The sequence below is a fragment of the Salvelinus alpinus genome, chromosome 1, assembly GCF_045679555.1.
Source record: "Salvelinus alpinus chromosome 1, SLU_Salpinus.1, whole genome shotgun sequence".
Lineage (NCBI taxonomy): Eukaryota > Metazoa > Chordata > Actinopteri > Salmoniformes > Salmonidae > Salvelinus > Salvelinus alpinus.
The window spans coordinates 48,998,712-49,024,285 of NC_092086.1; the positions used below are offsets into that span (position 1 = coordinate 48,998,712).

The following is a 25,574-nucleotide window of genomic DNA, read 5'->3' on the forward strand; positions in this document are numbered from 1 at the left end:
ACCCGTAGCCATGGTTGAGCTCAGCCCATTGTGATTTGGTTCCGGTACCTCCAGCCAAGTCCCTGACTGGCACAGCAGCACCAGCTTTGTGACTCACACAGGAACATTACATAATTTCTCAAACATCTGATTTATTCATGCTGTTGGAGTGGATTGTGTTCTGAGGCCCTTCATGTAGAAGACTTGTCGCTAAGCATTACTCTCATGTGAGAGCGGAACAAGAGGCATTTTGTACAGGGTTGTACCCTCAACCCCCCTGAACTACACGCCACTCTAACCTGTCTGCCCAGTGGCAATGGGAATAGACTGTAGTACAGACCGACAGACAAACAGACAGGCAGACAGACACCCCCAGTACAGACAGGACATGTTCCCTGGTCCCTGCCTCAAACAGCATCGTCCCACAGGGACGTCTCTCAGGCTCCCTTAGCCAGCTAACTGCTGACGACAGCAGGGTCGAATATGTGAGTATGGTGATGAGACTCAGAGACAACCAGAATCAGAGAATAGGGGACAGTTGCTGTGGAGGTGGGCTGTGAAGGCATGTGGTGGGTGGGATAGTGGTGGAGGACATGGAGAAAGAGAAACACTGGGATAGTGATAGTGGTAAGGATGTAGAGAGAAGACAAGAGGGGAGAAAAGAAGAGGGGAGTGTTAAGTGGCTTTAGTAGTGATTTTTTTTTTTTAGGGACACAAGTTTTGGAGGGGGCTGTTTTGTTGTTGAGGATGAAGCCCCAGGAACCCCTTTCTACGTCTTTCCAGTCTGAGTGTCTACGGAGATGAATCCAGGCCCCCAACAGTACAGAATAGAGCCAGCAGGGCTGCAGTAGCCCATTCTTTCACTCAGAAACCAAGGCAGCCACGGAAACTGCCCTGATTGACTTTACAACGCCATAAAGCGGGATGCCTGCCCTGACAACTTCCTCCCCATCTGGCCCGGTTTCATCTCTGGGGTGTTCCGAAATAAAGAGGACGATGATGATGGTGTGGGATCACTTATCAACAGATTACTTTTGAAGGGGCTCTGAGGAACCGCAGATAATTCCTCCAACCACACTGCAGTATGGATGTAGGCTGCCATCCGCTGGCTAAAATAATGTAGTGCATTAAATTGTATTTGTCACATGCTTTGTCACATGTAAACAACGGGTGTAGACTAACAGTGAAATGCTGACTTACGGATCCTTTTTCAACAATGCAGAGTTAAAGATAAAAAACAGAAATAGTGACACGAGGAATAAATACACAGTGAATAACGCATAACAATGACAAGTAAAAATAACATGGCTATATACAGGGAGTACCAATACTGAGTCGATGTGCAGGGGTACGAGGTAATTGAGGTAGCTTTATACATATATGTAGGGTTAAAGTGACTAGGCAACGGGATAGATAATAGACAGTAGCAGCAGTGGGTATCCATTTGATTAGCTATTTAGCAGTCTTGTTTAGCAGCCTTATGGCTTGGGGGTAGAAGCTGTTTAGGGTCCTGTTGGTTCTAGACTTGGTGCACTGGTACCGCTTGCCGTGCGGTAGCAGAGAGAACTATCTATGGCTTGGGTGGCTGGAGTCTGAAAAATGTTTGGGCCTTCCTCTGACACCCGTCTGATATAGAGGGCATTACTAAAACACATGAGTGACAGCATTCTCTCTCTCTTTCTCATTTGTCTCGCTCTCTCTCTCAGGGTCAGGCGGACCTCCTGAAGCACGCTAAGAGTGAGGCTTTGGACACTCTGCGTCAGATCCACTGTGCCACCCAGTCCTGTGGCCTGAGCAAGAACGGAGCTACCTCCCCTCAGCTCCAACACCATCCACTGCAAGCGCAGGCCCAGTACCAGGCCAAGCCCCACCATCCACCCCAACCTCACCATCTCCAACCTCAGGCCCAGACCCGACCCCGGGCCCAGCCGCTGTCCCAACACCTGGCTGAACCCCAGCCCGAGGCCCAACCACAGCTCCAGGCCCAGCTTATTACTCAACACCATCCCCTGACTCAGCGCCCGTCTCTGCCTCCCCTCCCACCACAGCCCCCACAGTATAGGGCAGCAGGCTCCCACGATGCCATCTCTGAGAACGAGACGGCCAGCGATGGTTACTGCTGACCCGTTGCCTGTACCCGCAGTGGAGTCCACCCAAAGAGAGACAGGGAGAGGAGAATAGAAAGAGAGAGGGGGCTTGAGAAGCAGAGAGGAGAAGAGCAAAGAACATGGATGGTTCCTTTAACACCCCCGAAGATGGACAGGCAGAGTGAGATAGAAAGGAAAAAAGAGGAGAGGGAGAAGGAGAGAATGAAGGAGATGGAGAAGGAGAGAATGAAGGAGATGGAGAAGGAAAAAGAGCAGGAAAGGGAGAGGGAGAGAGATGGTGAGAGGGAAAGAGCAGAAGAGAAACAGCAAATAGAGCAAGGGACGGGGAAGAAAACTCATCGTAAAAGACAAGAGACACAAGTTTAAAAATGTATTGTTTTAGAGACAAAGAAGAAATGTCTCTGTCAGCTCTCTCTCCTGTCCTATTTCTCTCTCTTGGATTCGAAAGAGCGAATAACACCCATATTAGTGAATTCAGTCAGTCTCTCAGCCAGTCAATCGTTGAGTCAGTCAGTCTGTCAGGAGAGTCTCGCTGTCTTTCTCTGGGCAGTGCCAGCACTGCTGGCCCTGCGGGTACAGGCACCTTACAATGGCATTTCATACCGCGCAAGTTCGCCTTTGGATTCCCCTAGGATACCCATAGCATGTCCAGGACCCTTTCCTTCTCTCCTCCTCTATCTTCTCCCTTATGTTTACTCCATACACCTGTAGATCTGCCCTTCCGTGCATCATCCTGAGCTTCAACCCTTTTGCCCTTCTAGCTGAAGAGGGGACTGCCGTTTTAAATGCACAACGTAGAGCAGCTCACACGGACTCTGAGCTCTGTAGGGATCCTAGATAGAGGACCATTACTGCACAAACAAACCTGGGAGCTGTCTGTGAGAGAGACGGTAAAGAACTGCAGTTCTGCAGCCTATCTCTGTCAGTCACTACTTACCTGGCCTCTGCAATGATGCGCTGGCTCCCCCTGCTGGAGACTTCAACCTCCACAGGACCCCAAACACTTGCACAGTGCCCTAAATTAAGATTTTTAATTTAGTTAATTGTCAATCACAACATGCCTGGACGCTTAGTAGGGGGTCTCCCCAGCGCCTCTCAAGGGGCTGTGTGCGTAACGTCCCGTGTGTTGCTGTCGTCGTCCCATGGATGGAGGGAGCGTGGCCGTGCTCTGCCCACGCTCCAGCTCTCAAGAGGTAGCTACTAGCTAGAGCTCACCAGCCTGTTTTAACTGGAACAGTCTGTCGACCCCGTCTGCGCTGAAAAGACTAAAGGACTCTATAGGTCAAGGATCACAAGAGGAACATGGACCTGGGGCAGATTCCTGCTGTCAATCAAACACACACCTAACCTAAAAGAGAAACTATGAATCTATATAGATGTATACTGTATGTATGTACAAGTAATGAAGAGACCCTTTACATTTATCTCTGATAATTCTCCCTGAAACAAAATATCCCATTGATATGATTGTTATAATTGATGTTAGTTATATTCATATTACAATTATTTTATATACAGTACATTGCTTCTACATATACAGTGACTTGATACCTGTTGTTCTGTGCTGCAGATCAATACAGGTGGTGTGGAATGTTGGGTGTAGGGGTTAGAGGTCAGGGTGGGTTTGGGTTGGGGGCCATCATTCCAAAAATTGGGTCAAACAATAACCTGACTTGTGTTTCACTGCAAAGTGATGTGGTTCTGTATGAGCTCCTGAAAATGGCCCATTAAAATTGGCTTCATTGTTTGTGTCCTGCCTCCTATTCTTCAATTCTTCCACTTTGTCATTGTCTTTATGCTGGCAGCCTACCTGACATGAATATGTAGGATTCCTTCTGCAGGACAAGAATGGGGAATATATTGTATGAAGCAATTCTGAGGCAACTCCAGAAGGTGTCGACAAATAGTAGGAAAAAAGGTTATGAGTGACAGTGTCTATGAGGGAAATGGGCATGAGGGATTCAGCCTTTTGCTAAAGTCAGGTACTATACCTCATCTCTGTACCCCACACATACAGTGCCTTGCAAAAGTATTCTTGGTGTTTTTCCTATTTTGTTGCATTACAACCTGTCATTTATTTGGATTTCATGTAATGGACATACAACAAATATTCCAAATTGGTGAAGTGAAATAAAAAAAATAAAAAAACATGTTTAAAAAAATTCTAAAAAATCTAAAACTGAAAAGTGGTGCGTGCATATCTATTCACACCCTTTGCTATTAAGCCCCTAAATAAGATCTGGTGCAACCAATTACCTTCAGAAGTCACATATTTAGTTAAATAAAGTCCACCTCTGTGCAATCTAAGTGTCACATGATCTCAGTGTATATACAGTTGAAGTCGGGAAGTTTACATACACTTAGGTTGGAGTCATTAAAACTAGTTTTTCAACCTCTCCACAAATTTATTGTTAACAAACTATAGTTTTGGTAAGTTGGTTAGGACATCTACTTTGTGCATGACACAAGTAATTTTTCCAACAATTGTTTACAGACAGATTATTTCACTTATAATTCACTGTATCACAATTCAAGTGGGTCAGAAGTTTACATACACTAAGTCGACTGTGCCTTTAAACAGCTTGGAAAATTCCAGAAAATGATGTCATGGCTTTAGAAACTTCTGATAGGCTAATTGACATCATTTGAGTCAATTGGAGGTTTACCTGTGTATGTATTTCAAGGCCTACATTCAAACTCAGTGCCTCTTTGCTTGACGTCATGGGAAAATCAAAAGAAATCAGCCAAGACCTCAGAAAAAGAATTGTAGACCTCCACAAGTCTGGTTCATCCTTGGGAGCAATTTCCAAACGCCTGAAGGTACCACGTTCATCTGTACAAACAATAGTATGCAAGTATAAACACCATGGGACCACACAGCCGTCATACTGCTCAGGAAGGAGATGCATTCTGTCTCCTAGAGATGAACGTACTTTGGTGCGAAAAGTGCAAATCAATCCCAGAACAACAGCAAAGGACCTTGTGAAGATGCTGGTGGAAACAGGTACAAAAGTATCTATATCCACAGTAAAACGAGTCCTACATCGACATACCCTGAAAGGCCACTCAGCAAGGAAGAAGCCACTGCTCCAAAATGGCCGTAAAAAAGACAGACTACGGTTTGCAACTGCATATGGGGAGAAAGATCGTACTTTTTGGAGAAATGTCCTCTGGTCTGATGAAACAAAAATAGAAATGTTTGGCCATAATGACCATTGTTATGTTTGTAGGAAAAAGGGGGAGGCTTGCAAGCCGAAGAACACCATCCCAACCGTGAAGCACGGGTGTGGCAGCATCATGTTGTGGTGGTGCTTTGCTGCAGTAGGGACTGGTACACTTCACAAAATAGATGGCATCATGAGGGGGGGAAATTATGTGGATATATTGAAGCAACATCTCACGACATCAGTCAGGAAGTTAAAGCTTGGTCGCAAATGGGTCTTCCAAATGAACAATGACCCCAAGCATACTTCCAAAGTTGTGGCAAAGTATTTGGCTAAGGTGTATGTAAACTTCCGACAACTGTACACCTGTTCTGAAAGGCCCCAGAGTCTGCAACACCACCAAGCAAGCGGCACCACCAAGCAAGTGACACCATACCAAGGAGCTCTCCAAACAGGTCAGGGACAAAGTTGTGGAGAAGTACAGATCAGGGTTGAGTTATAAAAAATATCAGAAACTTTGAACATCCCACAGAGCACCATTAAATCCATTATTAAAAAATTGAAAGAATATGGCACCACAACAAACCTGCCAAGAGAGGGCCGCCCACCAAAACTCACAGACCAGGCAAGGAGGGCATTAATCAGAGAGGCAACTAAGAGACCAAAGATAACCCTGAAGGAGCTGCAAAGCTCCACAGCGGAGATTGGAGTATCTGTCCATTGGACCACTTTAAGCCGTACACTCCACAGAGCTGGGCTTTACAGAAGAGTGGACAGAAAAAAAGCCATTGCTTCACATTTCCACAAACTTCAAAGTGCTTGCTTCAGGGCCTGAGTTACAGGCAGTTAGATTTGGGTATGTCATTTTAGGTGAAAATTGAAAAAGAAAAAAATAAGCAAACAAGTTTGGTGTTCGCCAATAGGCATGTGGGAGAGTCCCCAAGCATATGGAAGAAAGTACTCTGGTCAGATGAGACTAAAATTGAGCTTTTTGATCATCAAGGAAAACGCTATGTCTGACACACACCACAGCTGCGAATGTGTGCACATGCAAATGGCCGGTGTTCTGCCGCGACGTTTAAAAATGTTGCTGTACATTGATGTCTAGAAAATTAGGCTACAGAGAATGTGGACTTGTGTAAGCCTCGCCGCTACACTCAAGTATGTGGGCATACTGCAGTGACGTCTAAAATGCTTTGAGTTAATCAGCACCTTGGAGAGCGCCTTCCGTTTCACCACCATAGATAAGGCTACTTGGCTGTTTTCTCTGTCTGCTGCGCTGCTATATAGTGTTTGACACTTTTTTTCTCAATGTGTTCCGGTAACTCAGAGCCCCCCGGATAACCCTCCCTCACGCTCACTATGTGTTCCCGGGGCCTCCAGATTTACAAATTAAGCACTGCCCAACGCTCTAACCTCTAGGCTACCTGCCGCCCTACAGGGAAAAGGGAACAAGGTGCCTCTACCACCAATGATCAATAGCTAGAGGGATAACATCACCAAGGACAGTGTTTGAAACAACAAACACACTGTTCTAGGTGTGTCAGTATTCCCGGAGCGACACATATTTAATACAATAGAGAGAATGATCATTAGCCCTCATTAGGACTGTTACATGACCCTCTAATTACAGACCATTCAGTCAGTCAGCTTCTAAAGGTTATCAGGGATGGTTCTTTGTGTTCCCTCATACCTTCGATGAGACCATGTCTATTGCTGCAGCTAATTAACCATGTCTCCGTCACCGCTAATCATAGCGCTATGTCCTAACGAAGCTCACCACCACCCTGACATAATAGCATTCCACTACTTTATTCAAAACCCAGGAAATATCCTAGAGATGGTCTGTGGCAGGATCAGAGTCATTAAGGACTTCTGATAGACTCCTCAAATGAGCAAACGAGTCCAACGTTACAACAAAGAAATGAGCATTGACGGACAGTCTTTTTGTTGATGTCCCCGTCGACTGGACTAAAGATATCTTAATGACGTCTATGGAGGGTGTAAATGAGACGACAAAGGGCCTTATAAAAGGAGACTGGCTTCAGAGAGAGGTGAGAGTAGAAGTGGACCCCACAGCCTTTAGCAGAACATGTGTTTCAACACAAAGCACCTTACTAGAGCACCAGGGATGGACACAGCGTGCTCAACCACCAAGGTAGGATCGACTATGTAACACAGCTTTTATTACAGATGTTTTTACTGTGGAATAATTTAAGCTGCCATTATGGTCCTCAGACAAAGGTCATGTAGGGGGATGTTCAGAAAAGTACATCAGGTATTGTTTTTGGATGCTTTTAAATATGAATGGTAATGCTCCCCAATTTGCATTGAGTGTTTTTAGAATGGAGATGGATCACCACTATTTGCACTTAGCGTGTCAGTCACTGCTCTGATATTTTCATGGGTTTGAATTCCTTTCAGTCTGTTGAATAGGGTTTTTGGTAATGGGTGTAAGGATATTAAGCAATGTCATAATCTTTCAAAAATAGCAAGACCTTGTCTGAAGAAAACATTCTAAAACTGATAGTTGTTAGCAGACATGACTAAAAGCTTTCTGAAATTGTCCTCAATTCCTGAGTACATTTTAGCCTTCATTTTTATATTAACCATAAAGTTATATTAACATAGGCCTATTCATCTCTCTTTCTATCTTACTCTCTCCTTTTTTTATGTTTGAGTTTGCAAGAAAGGCATTTCACTATATTTGTGCATGTGACATAAAAAACGTGAATCTCTCTCTCTCTCTCTCTGTCTCTCTCTCTCTCTCTCTCTCATGAAGTTCTAACACTGAAATACTGTATCTGCTTTTATTGACAGAAACTCAAGGTTCTCATCTTGTTGCTACTCGTCTCTCATCTGGCCTGTGACGCTCAGGGGGTTGCCAACTGTTGCAGACAGAAATCCCACTCCTGCCGTCTTTACGTCCTGCTCTGTCGCTCAGGTGATGGGACGGGGACAAGGGGACCCCTCACTGATGACGCAGCCGCTGGAATCCTCACACTTGGTAAACGGAAAGAAACTGATGAACGTCGCTTCCAGAGCCGGTTGAATCAGCTACTCCACGGGTCACGGAACCAAGCGGCGGGAATCTTGACGATGGGGAAGAGGACCGAAGGCACAGCAGAACCGCTCATGTGCTTGTTTCCCATTTTAGAGACGGCCCCCACTACCACGGCCCAGTTGGTTTTACAACTACCATTCAAGTGATTCATCTGGAAAACATCAATGTTGACGCATCATTTTTGAGGGACTGCGTCAAACTTGGACTAATGAAAAATATATGAAATCATGGGTTTTGGGTAAAATATTCCTTTAAGATTTTATTTGTTTGTGGAGTAGGTGTTAGTAATTCTGGTAGTAATGTTGTAAATATTGTAAATGATCTCATTGGTGTAATAAAATGTGATAATGGTCACATGTAGCACCGTTGTATTTGCTTCCCTTGTGTCTCTTTGTATTTTAGGTGATGGAAAAGTAAATATGAAGAAAGTGACTGTCTTGAGGGTTGAGTCATCTAGTTGTGTCTATGTTATGGCATCACAACACAGGCATCACAATAACCAACAGCCCCAACCAGCCCAAATCATCAACCCCTCAATCAGCCATTAGCACATGTCTGGATGGGTAGGTGTGTTTGTTCAAGTGAGTGTGTGTACCAGAAAAGTACTTTTCCCAGAAAGACCTTGGTTTCTGTGAAAGCTGGAGGTCTGCTGTATTTTCCATCTCTCTTTCATTCTAACCTGCCCTGCCTCTCGAAAATGACTCCATGATTCTTCCTCTTTCACAACTTTTCTCATGGGGGCAGCATGGAGCTGCTTCAGGGCTCAAGTCTGAATGGATCTCTGTGTTACTCAGAGGCCACATATTGTAGTCTGTTGTATAGCCACAGATCGAGGTCAAGACCCACTGTATTTCTCCATCATTGCATTACATTCTCTTCCCACATTTTTTGTCCCGATATTCTCACCTTGTAGCTTCTTTTTAAATGTTTGTACTTTATATATAGGTAATAACTGAAAAACATCATTGTAACCATTGTTAAGGAAGTAAAGTCTCAGGCTATTCTGCAGTCTTGTTTGTGTGTTCTTTATGCGTACAGTACTTCCATCCACTCACCTGGTCACAAACACACCAACAATTCACCATGCCATATCGACCATGTTGTCTCTCGGTTACATGTCAGATCGCCTGGTAGGTATAGAGGAGGTGATAATTAGAACAGGTGCTTAAGAGAGAGCGGGAGTCTGTCTGGGATACATTTCTATATTCATTTACTCATGCAGTACCAATTTGGTTCCTTCTATGTTGTGGGAATGTACGTTTTTGGTTTCCCATTGGTTCTGGGAACGAAGCCATAATTTTCCTGACTGGTAAAACTGAGAAGAAAAAAATGGTTCTGGGAATGTACATTTTTAGGTTGCAGGGAGGTTCTGAACATTTTACTATGGTTCCCTGAAAGTTTTCCTGTGAGGTTTTATTAACATTCTGAGAATGAAATGTAAAGGTTATTTGGAGTTTTTTTTTGTAATTACCTCAACATTCACTGACTGTTTCATTAAGACTTTTAATAACACTGATAGCTTAGGTTAATTGTTTTGAACTCCAAGCACAGATAGGACACATGGAAATTAATTTGCTTAGCATTAATCATGCAAACACATTTCTGTTTTATTGTGGCACGGCATCAGTGGGATTTGAACCTATGAGCTTCTATCCAGGACGGAGCTAGCATGCCATGTTTTTTTCACTCATACAAAGCTGTTCATTTTAGTCTATTCATACAGATTGCATTTCAAAGGAAACAAGCACTCCTTAAGATCAGGTGTGGCCAATTAGTGGTCGCACACCTGAACACACTTAACAAGATAGAGGATAGAGAGACCCCTTGTTGACCCTGAGAACAGAATGTATATGTTTTAAAAAGCATTCTTAAAATATTCTTTGAACGTTACTAATGTTTTCTTGTGGTTTTTATGGAAAGTCTTCTTAATGTTCTGAGAACATGACTTTAAATAGAATCATGAGAAAACCTACAAATAACGTTATGCTGAAGTTCTGAAAGTCCCACAGAATACCATTGTTTCTTAACGTTCTTGGAACAATTTGAGAACATTACTTTAAATAGAACCACAAGGAAACCTGTAGGAAATGTTATGCTGAAGTACTGAAATTCCCACAGAAGAACGTTGTTTCTCAACGTTCTCTGAACTATTTGAGAACATTCCCAATGCCAAACCAGTTGCAGAACATTTCTAGAACATTACCAAAAGTTAAATGAATTGTAACCAGGTTTGAACTTTTAGGAAACGTTCTGTTAAAGTAATGAAATTGTATTTTTTGTCAAGCTCCTTAAATGTGCTGAGAATGTTCCAAGGCCAAGCAACTATCCTGAACCATTCCCAGAACGTTGTGGGAAGGTTGTACGCAAAATAACCAGAGGACAACCATGCTCTCACCAAGCTCTAAGAAACATGGTTCTCAGAACATTATGTGCTAGCTGGGTAAGATGCTTATAAGACCTTAGAGGCTTTTGATGATGTATTTGTTTATGTATATACATGTGAATCTTGTTCCATATATATTCTAAAGCTGTGTGTGTGCGTGCGTGTGTGCCTACATGCGTGCTCGTACAATTTGCCTCCCTGTGCATGTCAACAGGTATACATGGGTATTCTCATCCCTATTTCCTAGTAAGGATACATGATCAGAAGTGGATGATGGCAGTGGTGTGTATAGCAGAAAAAGAGGGAGGGGAGAGGCAGAATGAAAGAGAAAGCCAGATGAGATTCACTGGTCTACTGACTGCCAGTGTTTCTGTTAGAGGGGATGCAACAAGAGAGAGTGTCTATTAGTGTGTGAAGGAGAGAGATGACGAGAGGACAGAGTAAGATAAGGTATAGAGCCTGAAGGCGTGCGCAAGAAAGAGAACGAACAGAGAAATGTATTGTTAATAAACAGTGAGAAGTGGAGAGTAGCAGGGGGGTTCTCGCTTTCGGGGAAAGAGAGAGAGACAAAAGAGAAAGGGGAAAGGGAGGTAGAGAAAGAGAGAGTGGAGGGAGGGAGAGAGAAAGAAACAGGAATAGAGGGGTGAGAGCGATAGAGAATGGCAGAGACTGTGTGATAGAGAGAAGAGAAGAGAAGAGAAGAGAGAGAGAGAGAGAGAGAGAGAGAGAGAGAGAGAGAGAGAGAGAGAGAGAGAGAGAGAGAGAGAGAGTACTGACTCAGATAACGGAAGTGGCGTGCGCATCCTCCTCTCCTGCTGGGGCTAGATGAGACTTCAGACTGATCTGTGAGGAGAGAAGAACAGAGAGATACACTACCTAACTTGATGACTCTAAGCTGACAGTGAGTTACAACACCTTAGCTTGATCCAAGGTGAGAAGAATAACTACCCACACTACAGAGAAGTAAGGAGCTAGAGAGAAAGATAATCAGCCTTACTTGGGATAAAGAAGAGGAAAGGTGGAAGAAAGAAGGCTATAAACCTGAGACTGAGGTAAATGCCACTGATACCCAGCTGACCTGTAGCTGAGTGCTGAGGCAGGATCAAGGAGAAGTATATGTTGAAGTGCAGACTGCAGAGTTACGTTGGTCTGACTCGCCCTCCTCTCAGCTCTGTATGTTCGGGGATGGAGTGACTTGGTGAGCCCAGCTGTGTCTTCATCGTTGGACAACATGCCTGTGATGAAGGGCCTCCTGGCCCCCCAGAACACCTTCCTGGACACCATCGCCAACCACTTTGATGGCACCCGTAAGTATACCCTTTACTCAAGCCTTTCTGCCTTTGTGCCACACTCCGTGCCCACCTAATTGGGATGCCTGCAGTGTTACAATGAGTTTGATTGATTGTAATTTACTGGTGAGGTAATTTACAAGTTGTGAACAAGTTGTGTTTAATACATTGTGACTTTTCATTGTAAGATTTCCACTTTGATTTTGCGTCAGCGGGTCAATGAAAATATGACTTTTATATTTTGATCTATTGATTTTGGGCAGGATTCAATCTGTATCGCTGAAGTATTGCGGAAGATCAGCGTTATAGCTCGATTTAAAGGCAATGTCCCTGCGTTCGTGGAGACTGAAAATGCTGCGTATGTGGGCTCAATCGGCAGTTACCTTTACAATTTAACTCAGAACTACTGCTATACAGATTGAAATATATTTATGACTATCTCATTCAAAGTGCATGGTGTCAAGCATTAGAACCATCGAGAAGCACGACTGGTTTTGTTTTGGGGGGGGGGGGGGGGGGGCTGCTGTGGGATTAATACAAATTCTCTAGAGTCTAAAGACGTTGGGGGGGGGGGGGTTATAAACTGGCATATGGAATTGTTTTAAGATGGTCCTACCATGGATCATTTAGCTATTTGATTTAACATTTTAGGACCCTTTAGGTATCCCAAAAATATATTTTAAAAGTATTTCATAAAATATTGAATTTAGCCTTTAGTACCAAATACCACAGAAACACATTGAATAACACATTCATAAATGGCAAAAAAGACAGTTAAAAAAAGAAATCCTAAGGAATAAGGTTTTGAATTGTCTGTCCTATATCTAGGAGAAATAAGAAAGCTCCGTCTTGTCGAGGTTGAGCTTGAGTTCGTGGGCCAGGCACACAGAGATGTGTGTCTCCACCTGGGTGTCAGAAGGGGCTGAAGAAGAAAAGGAGTTCAATGTCATCTGCATAGCAATGATAGGAGAGGCCATGTGAGGATATGACGGAGCCGAGTGACTTGGTGTATATGCAGGGTCGGGTAGGCTAGTTTCTAAATGTAATCCTTTACAGTTACTAGTTACCTGTCCAAAATTGTAATCAGTAACGTCACTTTTGGATTACCTAAACTCAATAACGTAATCTGATTACATTCAGTTACTTTTAGATTACTTTTCCCTTAAGATGCATTAGAAGAAGACAAAAATGTATGTTACCAATTGAATGACATCTATTGCAGGATAAATCAATGTTAAAGTTTACATAGCTGGCCATGTATGGATGTTGAATTTGACTTTATGGGTTGGTTGTGTAAGCTTCTTCTAACCAATCGCTTTCTACTACATATAATAATGTAAGAACTGACACTGGAGATGAGAAGCAGGTACAGGGAGTGAACATTTAATGAACGGACAAGTGACAGAAGTGGAACATCGTCAGAACAGGGGGAACAAAACAACATGACGATAATAATGCTGAAGCCAGGAACAACCTAGGGAACAGACAAATATAGGGGAGGTAATGAAAACAGGTGATTGAGTCCAGGTGAGTCCAATGAATCGCTGAAGCATGAGACGAGGGAAACAGGTGTGCGTAATGATGGTGGCAGGAGTGCGTAGTACTGGGCAGGAGGGAGAGCGGGAGCAGGCGTGACATAATAATATGATTAAATTATATCTTTAGAGTACTATATATCATTTATAAGCCCAAAAATGGATGTAGCAACTACAGATTGCCCTATTAAGTCTATCAAAAGTGTACACGTTTGAGCATGTGTCCATTAGGCCTATGGATTTCGTTTTTTATCAGCATGAATTAGATTGAGCAATAAAATACCCACTTGTATTCTATCGGCTGGGATCCGCACTATGCATCTGTTGTAAAATAACATTTTTCACTGGAAGTCCGCTGGTTTCAAAAACAATGATTGATAGGCATCTTAAATTCAACCATTATTGGGTTCAAATACACATTTAGATTTCTGAACAGCCATCCACGACAACCACAAGCCGTAAGGCACAACTAGCTAATTGAGAGAGCAGCATTGTGATTCACATAAATGCGCTATGTAGGTACCAATAATAAGTGATATCTGTATCACCGTAGACTACACCACTGCTCTCATCCTTACCGCCAAGCGTTTATTCAAGTTGGACAATCTTTGGATGCTGACAGCAGTCGCACCATTGGAAGATATAGCTTGGACTGTAGCCTACAAAAGCCTATTTCTGACATTTTCCCGCGATCCATCAAACACATTTTATGTGTCATCATAATGGTCTCTGACTTGTGGTCAGACTCGCTCAGATGGAACAAACTTAAAGTTGCGCCTTTTTTCAATGCTGATTTGAATGTCATTAAGAAAACAGAAGTGTCAAAGTTTTTTTTCCGCAAACATCCTTTCTGAATTTAAAAGTAATCCTCAAAGTAATCATCTAGTTTTTCAAAAGTATCTGTAATCTGATTACAATATTTTTGCTGGTAACGTAACGGATTACAGTTAACGTTTTTTTGTAATCGCTTACATCCCCAACCCTGTGTATATGTAGCCTGGCGAAAGTAAACCCAGAACAGGGCACAAACTCATTTGGGGTTGTTTATTCTATCAAAGCTTAAATTTAAAAGAGAATAACGTAAGAGGGCAATCACCGCAAGTTTAAACCACCATAAAGTAAAGTTCAGTTTAAATCACGATCACGTTAAATAAATCTATTAGTAAAGTGCATAAAAACTATCTTAGTACAATAAGTACAAAGTGAAATGCATAAACGGTAGTGGCTCTGCTTTCTATAGAAAAACACAAGAAAATACAGAGACCACAATGTTCAGTTAGAATGGACTTTCTAACATTTCAAATGTCTGGGTACAAGATGTCCATTAACAAAATGACATTGTGCATGAAAAACTAAAATACATTTTGTCATAAAACATTATGAATACTTACAAACACACTGTCCAGGTGATACCCTAATACCACATGAGACAGTAGATCATCATCTCACCCATACTGCACTGGGAGAAATGTCTGTCACGTCCTGACCATAGTTCTTATGTGTTTTGCTTGTTTTAGTGTTGGTCAGGACGTGAGCTGGGTGGGCATTCTATGTTGTGTGTCTAGTTTGTCTGTTTCTGTGTTCGGCCTAATATGGTTCTCAATCAGAGGCAGCTGTCAATCGTTGTCCCTGATTGAGAATCATATATAGGTGGCTTGTTTTGTGTTGGGGATTTGTGGGTGGTTGTTTCCTGTGTCAGTGTTTGTGCCACACGGGACTGTTGCGGTTAGTTCGTTTTGTTATTTTGTATCGTGTATTGTTTTCGTGCATATTAAATCATGGAAACTTACCACGCTGCACATTGGTCCTCCGATCCTTCTCGCCTCTCCTCGTCCGAGGAAGAGCTAGACTGCCGTTACAATATCATATGAACAGATACGTTACAATTAAAAAATGAAACAAAATACAACACACTGAAGCTTTACATTAAATAGAACATCATTCTGATAATTACTCACACTTCAGATAATGTTATTTACATTTACATTTACATTTACATTTACATTTACATTTAAATGTAAATGTTATCAACTCCACCACGTGGTTCTGAGAACCCTGGTATTCAGCTAGCAAGAAGCGAACACCCTCATGTTGATCTGAAAGTATCAACAGGCTAACATTACCATCTTGCATAAATATTACAAAACAAACTCTTGTACACTGCAGATGAGGCAGAATATGATATTTTCCGGCACAAGAGTAATATAAAAAGTATTATTTACCCATCTAAGGTATCGTTGGACCCACGATGGATTTCAACAGCTCTCCAGTGTAATTGCTTGCTCTCACTCTTACACACTGCGCATGCGCAATCCCATAACCGCTCTCACACATTATTTATGGATCTCTTATAGAGACAGTGCCATCTAGTGGATATAAATGAATACAGCTATGTGCTTTTACCACCTGGCTACTTATAGAGAGAAGAGGAGAGCGCCTAGAACCAAGTCCTGGGGGACACCAGTAGTGAGAATATGTTGGGCAGACACAGATCCTCTCCATGTCACCTGGTAGGAGCGGCCTGCCAGGTAGGATGCAATCCAAGAGTGGGCAGAGCCTGAGACGCCCAGCCCTGAGAGGGTGGAGAGGAGGATCTGATGGTTCACGGTGTCAAAGGCAACAGATAGATCTAGGAGGATGAGAACAGAGGAGAGAGTCAGCTTTGGTAGTGCGGGGAGCCTCCGTGACACAGAGGAGAGCAGTCTCGGTTGAGTGACCCGTCTTGAAGCCTTGACTGGCTTGACACTAATTGCTAATTGTCTAGCAGAGGTGAAGAGCACACTTCCCGGTACTTATTGCTGATTGCATAGGAGAGGACAAACCACTCCCCCTCCAATACAGCCACTGATTACCAAAACAATAACAGTCACAAATTGCCCTGCCCTTTATTCCTGGTTGATGTGTCAACGATCAGCTGCAAGTTATGAGCAGTCAGCAGTTCATACACTAAGTAGGCTACTGGAAAGACAGACAACACTTAAAGTAAAAGGCCCTAGCTAGCAAAAATACAGTACTAAACAACAACAGATGACAGATACTTATTACTTATTACTCCTAGAGATATTAGGAGTGCTCTAGCTATAGATTGAAGCACCACCGCTACATGGCAAAACATTTATTAACTACTGAAAACACTACCTAGATCTGAATTTACTTCAACTACCACTTAGTCCAACTACCACTCCACTACTAGTACAAAATGTTGCTAAATTACTAGAATAACTATAAGTAGTTCACTACTCCCCAACACTGTGTGTAAGTGGTACTGGAGAGGGGCAGCCAGTCAACACTGTGTGTAAGTGGTACTGGAGAGGGGCAGCCAGTCAACACTGTGTGTAAGTGGTACTGGAGAGGGGCAGCCAGTCAAGACAGTAATTCAGGCTGTGACAGTGATGGAGAGAGTGGTGAGAGCTCAGCAGAGGAGTGGGTGTGTTGTTGTTTTGGATTGAAGTGCCACTTGTTGGGCTGTTGTGTGTTTGCTGTCTGTGTTGCTCCTCATTAAAGTGATACTTCGGGATTTTGGCAATGAAGCGAGCCAATGTTAACTTGTGTCCAGAGACTTCCAGTCATTGCGCTGTCGCTAGTTAGCAATTGAGCTAACGCTAGTTAGCAATTGAGCTAACGCTAGTTAGCAACTTCCTTCAAACTGCACGCAGAGGCATAAAAATCTGGGGAAGTAGATAAAGGTCTTCATTGCCTCCTGAAGTATCCCTTTAAGATCCATGAGTGCAGTAGGTCTGTGCAGCTGTGTAGGACTTACTCCTATTTCTTTACACACAAAACACTTGAGTATAGAATTGCACCACATCTTTAAAAAGATGAAAGCCTGCACAGAGCCATTAGACTCCCCTTTCTTTTAGCTCACTCACAACCTAAAAGCTATTTTATTATTAGTCATATGTGTTCACAGTTCATGCATTTAGTTTGTCATCTATTAAGCACCTCTGCGTTTGACCATAGGATATATACTGAGTGTACAAAACATTAGAAATACTTGCTCTTTCCATGACATAGACTGACCAGGTGATTCCAGGTGAAAGCTATGATCCCTTATTGTTGTCACTTGTTAAATCCACTTGTTAAATCCACTTGTTAAATCCACAATCAGTGTAGATGAAGGGGAGGAGACAGGTTAAAGAAGGATTTTTAAGTCTTGAGACAATTGAGACATTGATTGTGTATGTGTGCCATTCAGAGGGTGAAGGGGCAAGACAAAATACTTAAGTGCCTTTGAACGGGGTATGGTAGTAGGTGCCAGCCACACTGTTTTTAGTGTGTCAAGAACTGCAATGCTGCTGGGTTTTTCACGCTCAACAGTTTCCCGTGTGTATCAAGAATGATCCACCACTCAAAGGACATCCAGCTAACTTGACACAACTGTAGGAATCATTGTAGTCAACATGGGCCAGCATCTCTTTGGAACACTTTAGACACCTTGTAGAGTCAATGTCCTGACGAATTGAGGCTGTTCTGATGGCAAAAAAAGGGTGAACTCAATATTAGGAAGGCGTTCATAATGTTTTGTATAATAAGTATATGTCACTAATGGACTACTGTCGAAGCTGCATGATGCACTTTCACATGGTCAGATTGGATCACACTCTTCTCAGTGGGTTACAAGAAGTGGGACATGACATCATGCTAGTGTGTGGCCGCCGATCTGTGTCCTGGCTGAGTTAATGAATTCAGTGTGAAGACAAACACACTCACACTAACACTCTCTCTATTACACACACTCACACTCACACACACACACCAACCTGGACTCAGGGTTAGACGTAACATAGTAAATCTAAACCCAGGACACTCCAATTATGATGATATGATATGTTACGTTTTGACTTATATATGATATGTTACGTTTTGACTTATATATGATATGTTACGTTGTATTCATTGGTGGATGTCCATCATCCCATTTCGTATGATATGTTACGATTTACAATTCGTATGATATGCAATGCATTGCAAATCGTACAACACGCTACAGATTTGTAAAACATATGATATGTAACGAATTCCATTCCACATTCCATTGTGGCTAATGTTAGCTAGGTGGCTAGGTGGCTATAGCTAACGTTAGCTAGGTGACTAAGGTTAGCTAGGCTAGGGGTTAGGGTAAGGGTTAAGGTTAGGGTTGGGCCTCCCGAGTGGCACAGAGATCTAAGGCATTGCATCGCAGTGCTTGGGGTGTAACTACAGACCCGGGTTCGATCCCAGGGTGTGTCGCAGTTGGCCGCGACCGGAAGACCCGTGAGACTGCGCACAATTGGCCCAGCGTCGTCCGGGTTAGGGGAGGGTTTGGCAGGCAGGGATGTCCTTGTCCCATCGCGCTCTAGTGACTCCTGTGGCGGGCCAGGCTCATGCGCGCTGACTTCGGTCGCCAGTTGTACGTTGTTTCCTCTGACACATGCGGCTGACTTCCGGGTTAAACAAGCAGTGTGTCAAGAAGCAGTGCGGCTTGGCTGGGTTGTGTTTCGGAGGCCGCATGGCTCTCGACCTTCGCCTCTCCCGAGTCCGTACGGGAGTAGCAGCGATGGGACAAGACTGTAACTATCAATTGGATATCACAAAATTGGGGAGAAAAAGGGGTAAAAAGTACAATAAATAAATCAAGGTTAAGGTTATAGGAAGGTTTAGCTAACATGCTGAGTAGTTGCAAAGTTGTAATTAGCTAAAATGCTAATGTTGTCCGTAATGACATTTGAACACGTAACCATTGGGTTGCTAGATGTTCACGTTATACGCCTGCCTACCCATCCACCCCTATCAACCACCCTATTTTCGTTTTCCCTTAAGTAGCCTGCTGTCTTACGTAACCATATCAAATGTAACATATCATACTAATACGTCTAGTCTATGAGACCAGGCTGCACACACACACCCACACAAATACAGAGTCAGAATAACTTTTTTCATAAGTTTGGTGGTAACAGGTCCTCCGTGTCATGGTGTGGGTGGAGGAGCTGGCCAAAAGCGTTAATGGACAAGACTGAACCGGTCTGGGGGAAGTGGGAGGTGCAGGGAGCCGTTATCGAAAGAAAATAGATGTAGTCGGAGCTTGAAATGTCTGTAGGGAGCTGATAAAATAGTCAAAAACTTTGACTTTCTTCTGTCCGAGTTCAAGACCTTCTGGGCAGCAAGACCTTCATTTTTATTTTTTGTTTTTTATTTAACCTTTATTTAACTACGCAAATCAGTTAAGAACAAATTCTTATTTACAATGACGGCCTACCCCGGCCAAACCCTAACCCGGACGACGCTGGGCCAATTGTGCACCGCAATATGGGACTCCCAATCACGGCCGGTTCTGATACAGCTTGGAATCAAACCAGGCTCTGTAGTGACGCCTCTAGCACTGAGATGCAGTGCCTTAGACCGCTCTGCCACTCAGGAGCCCACACAGCGTATAATAGATGTTAAAATAATTGACTTCAACCTATGACCTATGACATAATATTCTAATAGCATGTGCGACAACAAATGGGTGGATGTGGGTATGTTTGCAATGTATGTCTGACTGCCTCCCTCAACTAAATTACCCTCTCCATTGTGTAATGTGAATGGACCAGGCAATTACAGAATGAAGGAAAGTGACAGCCAAATGATCCCAACATGTGAGCATGGACATAAATTACAGTTAATTATGTAGGGGTTAAGCGCCAATCAAACAGCACCTGGGTATCGATATCAGTCACCCACTCTGCAAAAGTAGGCTAACATACTTAACTCCATCCATCCCATACACAACAAAATGAGTAACCCTGGTAATGTCTGGTGGACTGTAACAGGCTGTAATGAAGGACAGTTCCCTCTATAACAATCCATTATATCATTTCTCATTTCACTCTTAATACATTATTTAGTCGTTGCCCGAATGCAAACAAACTACTATATACAGTAAAACATGTACACACTGTACAGTTATTCCCATGTATATGTACATTTCAGGTTGCACTCTGTGGATTATGGTACCGGGGTGTCAGAGCAGAGTTATCGATTGCAACGTTTACGCAGCAATAGTTGTATTTGTGCGAAGGCTAAAGCTCTCGTTGTTGTCTCATTGTCGCGCCACAGAATGATTCAGTCTAATTATATGTGTGGGCTGGGAGCTACACACAGCTTTACCCTCCTAATTGAGGCATAGAATTATTTAATAGCATTTCCCCTCCATTTCAATTCACAAATTGTGGTTATTGTTGTTGTGATTGTCAAAGACGCCAGCCACCCTAGTCATAGACTGTTCTCTCTGCTACCACACGGCAAGTGGTACCGGAGCGCAAAGTCTAGGTCCAAGAGGCTTCTAAAAAGCTTCTACCCCCAAGCCATAACTCTCCTGAGCAGCTAGTCAAATGGCTACCCAGACTATTTGCATTGCCCCCCCTCTTTTACACTGCTGCTACTCTCTGTTATTATCTATGCATAGTCACTTTAATAACTATACCTACATGTACATATTACCACAATTGCCTCGACTAACCGGTGCCCCGCACATTGACTCTGTACCGGTACCCCCTGTATATAGTGCTATTGTTATTTTACTGCTGCTATTTAATTATTTGTTACTTTTATTTCTTATTCATAATTTTTTTTTTATATATTTTTTTTAACTGCATTGTTTGTTAGGGCTTGTAAGTAAGCATTTCACTGTACACCTGTTGTATTCGGCGCATGTGACAAATACAATTTGATTTGATTGACACAAAGGGCCTGGCTTTTTTGCTTGTGTAATGTAAGTAGATTGGTTTGGGTTTTGCTCCTCGTCACCTAATGTCAATTACTGAAGCTACAAGTGCATGACCTGAAAAATAATAGAAATGACAAGTGTTATTCACTACAATGGAGAAGTCCCCTTTTTATTTATTTATTTATTTTTTACCCCCTTTTCTCCCCAATTTCGTGGTATCCAATTGTTAGTAATTACTATTTTGTCTCATCACTACGACTCCCGTACGGGCTCGGGAGAGACGAAGGTCGAAAGCCATGCGTCCTCCGAAACACAACCCAACCAAGCCGCACTGCTTCTTAATCAATAGGGGGTGCTGTTAGCACTTTTATTTTTTTGACATTGCCAAATTAAACTGCCTAGTAGTCAATTCTTGCTCGTACAATATGCATATTATTGTTATTATTGGATAGAAAACACTCTCTAGTTTCTATAACCGTTGGAATTATGTCTCTGAGTGGAAAAGAACTCTATCTACAGCACTTTTCCTGACAGGGAGGGAGATTTCAGAAATCTTGGCCTCTGGTCCCAGGTCAGTTTTAATGTCCCTGTGAATGCTATGAGGATACAAACACTGCCTACACCTTCCTCTAGATGTCAGTAAGTGGTGACAATTTGAATGGAGTCGATTGCGCAATCGGGGCCTGTATAAAACAGAAAAGACCGGAAGTAGCTTTCTTTTGGATCCTGCGCTGGACGCATGAAGGGCGTCGGACCGACCCCTTTCCAAGCCTTGGTTTAGCCAGTAATATATCGCCGGTCATGTTTTTACTTGTTATAGGTGTTAAAAACATCATAAGGTAGTTAATTTAAACCATTTTATAGCAATTTATATCCGTTTAGTGCGATTTTGAGGCATTTATTTGTGACGCTCTTCCATGAGCTGGGCACGTTTCCTGTACATACCGAACGTTATTGGCCATTTCGACGGGACAAGAGGACATCTTTCGACCAAAAGACGATTAGACCGGAGAAAGGATACATTGCCCAAGATTCTGATGGAAGAACAGCTCACAGTAAGAACTATTTATGATGATAAATCGCTGTTCTGTTGAAAAATTTTAAACGCATATATCCCCATTTTGTTATGTGTAGCTTCGCTTTGGCGGACCCGGTATTGCACAGTAAGGATAATTTTAGAAATGTAAGTCAGCGATTGCATTAAGAACTAATTTGTCTTTCGATTCCTGTCAACCCTGTATTTTTTAGTCAAGTTTATGATTAGCTATCGATTAGACTAGATCACTCTCAAAGATAGCGCCCGACATTTTCAGGCCAGTTTTGCTACTATTCTCATTGTATAACCACGTTTTTTTGTGGCTAAATATGCACATTTTCGAACAAACTCTATATGTATGTTGTAATATGATGTTACAGGAGTGTCATCGGAAGAATTCTGAGAAGGTTAGTGAAAAAATTAATATATTTTGGTGATCATAACGTTATCGCTCCCGTTGCCTTGGATTCATGCTGGGGTAACGTTTGCACATGTGGTATGCTAATATAACGATTTATTGTGTTTTCGCTGTAAAACGCTTAGAAAATCTGAAATATTGTCTGAATTCACAAGATCTGTGTCTTTCCATTGCTATGCTTTGTCTATTTTTCTGAAATGTTTTATGATGAGTAAATTGGTAATACACGTTGCTCTCTGTATTTATTCTAGTCGAGTTGTGATGGTGGGTGCAATTGTAAACTATGATTTCTACCTGAAATATGCACATTTTTCTAACAAAAACTATCCTATACAATAAATATGTTATCAGACTGTCATCTGATGAGGTTTTTTCTTGGTTAGTGGCTATCAATATCTTTATTTGGCCGAATTGGTGATAGCTACTGGTGGAGAGAAAAAATGGTGGACAAAGAAAAATGGTGTCTTTTGCTAACGTGGTTAGCTAATAGATTTACATATTGTGTCTTCCCTGTAAAACATTTTAAAAATCAGAAATGATTGCTGGATTCACAAGAAGTGGATCTTTCATCTGGTATCTTGGACTTGTGATTGAATGATATTTAGATGCTACTATTTACTTGTGACGCTATGCTAGCTATGCTATTCAGCTTTTTTACTGGTGGGGGGTGGGGGGTGCTCCCGGATCCGGGTTTCTGACTCGGTAGAAGTTAACACAGCGCGCATCCAACCCGGAAGCCAGCCGCACCAATGTGTCGGAGGAAACACCGTGCACCTGACCTTGGTTAGCGCGCACTGCGCCCGGCCCGCCACAGGAGTCGCTGGTGCGCGATGAGACAAGGATATCCCTACCGGCCAAACCCTCCCTAACCCGGACGACGCTAGGCCAATTGTGCGTAGCCCCACGGACCTCCCTGTCGCGGCCAGCTGCGACAGAGCCTGGGCGCGAACCCAGAGTGTCTGGTGGCACAGCTAGCGCTGCGATGCAGTGCCCTAGACCACTGCGCCACCCGGGAGGCAGAAGTCCCTTTTGTTGTGCGGTCGAACCGTTGTGAAGGTTCGACATGGCTTTCACTATGAACTTCCATTCTTCCATGAGAGAGAGAGAGAGAGAGAGAGAGAGAGAGAGAGAGAGAGAGAGAGAGAGAGAGAGAGAGAAAGAGAGAAAGAGAGAAAGAGAGAAAGAGAGAAAGAGAGAGAGAGACTGGGTGCATCTTAGCAGAATGATAGAGTCATGTTGGAGAAAGGACTTACCATCTGTTTGCTTTGGTTTAGAAAAACAACCTTGTTTCACTTGTCTATATCAGTCTAAGGGAAGTAACAATGAAAATCATGAAGCTACTGTAAAAAAAAACTATATTGGTCCAAAAACACCTCAGTTTATTTAATCATCAGTATGTTTTCCCATAGGATTAACTTGTTGCAAATCTATTTGTGTTCTTCCTGTTTAAAAAAGGGAACGTATCCTGGTTACCTCCTCCTTGTGGAAATAACATCTTTGCCATATGCTTTTTATTAAAAACAATTACAAATTGCTATGGCAACCCAAGCCTGGGCACATAAAGTCTCATGCAGCTTCTGTACTAATTATCTCTACATGAGTCACTGAGCGACTGTGACATTTCAAGAGTTGAATGTCTTTCTCTACAGGAAATAGTGTATACAGTAACAGTATACAACCTACCTCAATCTAAAGAGATCCTCCATCTATACAGCTTTCAACAACAGCCAGACTTAGTCCATGGCTCAGTAGACTGAGGGTTGCCTGGTGGTCGGACTGTGGCAGAATTAACTTAACAAGAGATCTGGAGCACTTAGGTCCTCTTCCCCACTCTGTGTGAACTAATGATCAATTAGACTTGTGTACTAAGTGTGTATATAATACTGCCACAACATCTACAGTATTGTCAATGCAAATGTCAATTTCTTTCTTGTGTTTCAAGGAGGACTTATCCAGATTGCCTCATTAGCTAATGATAATGGCCTGCTTATGTAAAGACTTTCAAACTGTGACCTCAGTGTTTACGCACTACGCATCTAATTATAATGGAGATAATTAGTGTATTGATTGACAGGGTATGATCAGACCATCACCACATGTACAGTCGAGAATAGGAAACTCGGGCCATGAAATTCTATCTTGTCCAACGCAAACCACCCCTGTGTGGAAGAGCAGTGGATGAATAGATACATTATGGAATTGAATTCAGTCAGTGGAGTCATTTCCTATGGTAACTCTATACGGCAGTGACCCGATGGACTTGGAGTGACCTAATGGACTGGATAGTTGGGGACAGGTGACAACGGACAGGCATTGGATTGTGGGAGACATCTGTGAGGGGCAATTGTCTCTGCACAATGATGCACAGTGCTACAATACAGTTTACTTTGCAACCCTTTAGAAAGGGTGGAACAGATGGGAGGGAGATGGTCCATTTAACAGCTGCCTGCAAAACCTTTTTTATGGAGATGAGTTGTTCAACTCACTATGGAAGAATATATAATTCATAAATGTTTATAGCTGTACCAAATACACAATGATGTTCTCTCTCTCAACAGAGTAAGCAGGTAAATAGCAGCTACATAGAGGTACATTTAAATCAAGCAAATCAAATTTGAACAAAAACTTCAAGGAGTGTGTTAAATAATCCCCCAGCATCCTCCATCCTCCCATAAAAAGAAATACATCTATTAAAAAATCTACAACACCCTTGCCTTTTGTTGAACTAACACTCGCGCTTGACACATCAGAAAGGGGTCTAAATGACTGTGACATCGCACCTGTATTCTTGTTACTGAAAGTACATCTTCCCTTCCGCTCAGCCTGAGTGCCTGCACAGTTCAACAGATGGGTGCAGCTCTGAGAGGTGGTTGGTATTTCAGTGGAGTCTGACAGAATCAAAAGGCAGCTA

General features: G+C 42.7%; 3 protein-coding genes across 3 annotated transcripts in view; all 3 read left to right on the top strand.

Annotated features, from left to right (window-relative positions):
- Positions 1–3,838, top strand: part of LOC139562215 (inactive phospholipase C-like protein 2) — a 129,616-nt gene extending 125,778 nt beyond the window's left edge. Inside the window, exon 24 of the mRNA XM_071379731.1 lies at positions 1,686–3,838. Within this exon, the coding sequence (XP_071235832.1) occupies positions 1,686–2,102 (417 nt within the window). The 3' untranslated portion in view covers positions 2,103–3,838. The remainder of the gene's footprint in view (positions 1–1,685) is intronic.
- A 3,473-nt stretch (positions 3,839–7,311) lies between these two features.
- Positions 7,312–8,684, top strand: LOC139567870 (hypocretin neuropeptide precursor-like). The gene is made up of 2 exons (XM_071389463.1): positions 7,312–7,409; positions 8,072–8,684. Exons 1-2 carry the CDS (start codon positions 7,344–7,346, stop codon positions 8,459–8,461), a joined length of 456 nt encoding a protein of 151 aa, XP_071245564.1. The 5' UTR covers positions 7,312–7,343; the 3' UTR covers positions 8,462–8,684.
- Positions 8,685–11,485: 2,801 nt separating this feature from the next.
- The window catches only part of LOC139578656 (voltage-gated delayed rectifier potassium channel KCNH4-like), a 30,523-nt gene continuing 16,434 nt past the window's right edge, over positions 11,486–25,574 (top strand). Inside the window, exon 1 of the mRNA XM_071406569.1 lies at positions 11,486–12,005. Coding sequence (XP_071262670.1) covers positions 11,930–12,005 — 76 coding nt within the window. The 5' untranslated portion in view covers positions 11,486–11,929. The remainder of the gene's footprint in view (positions 12,006–25,574) is intronic.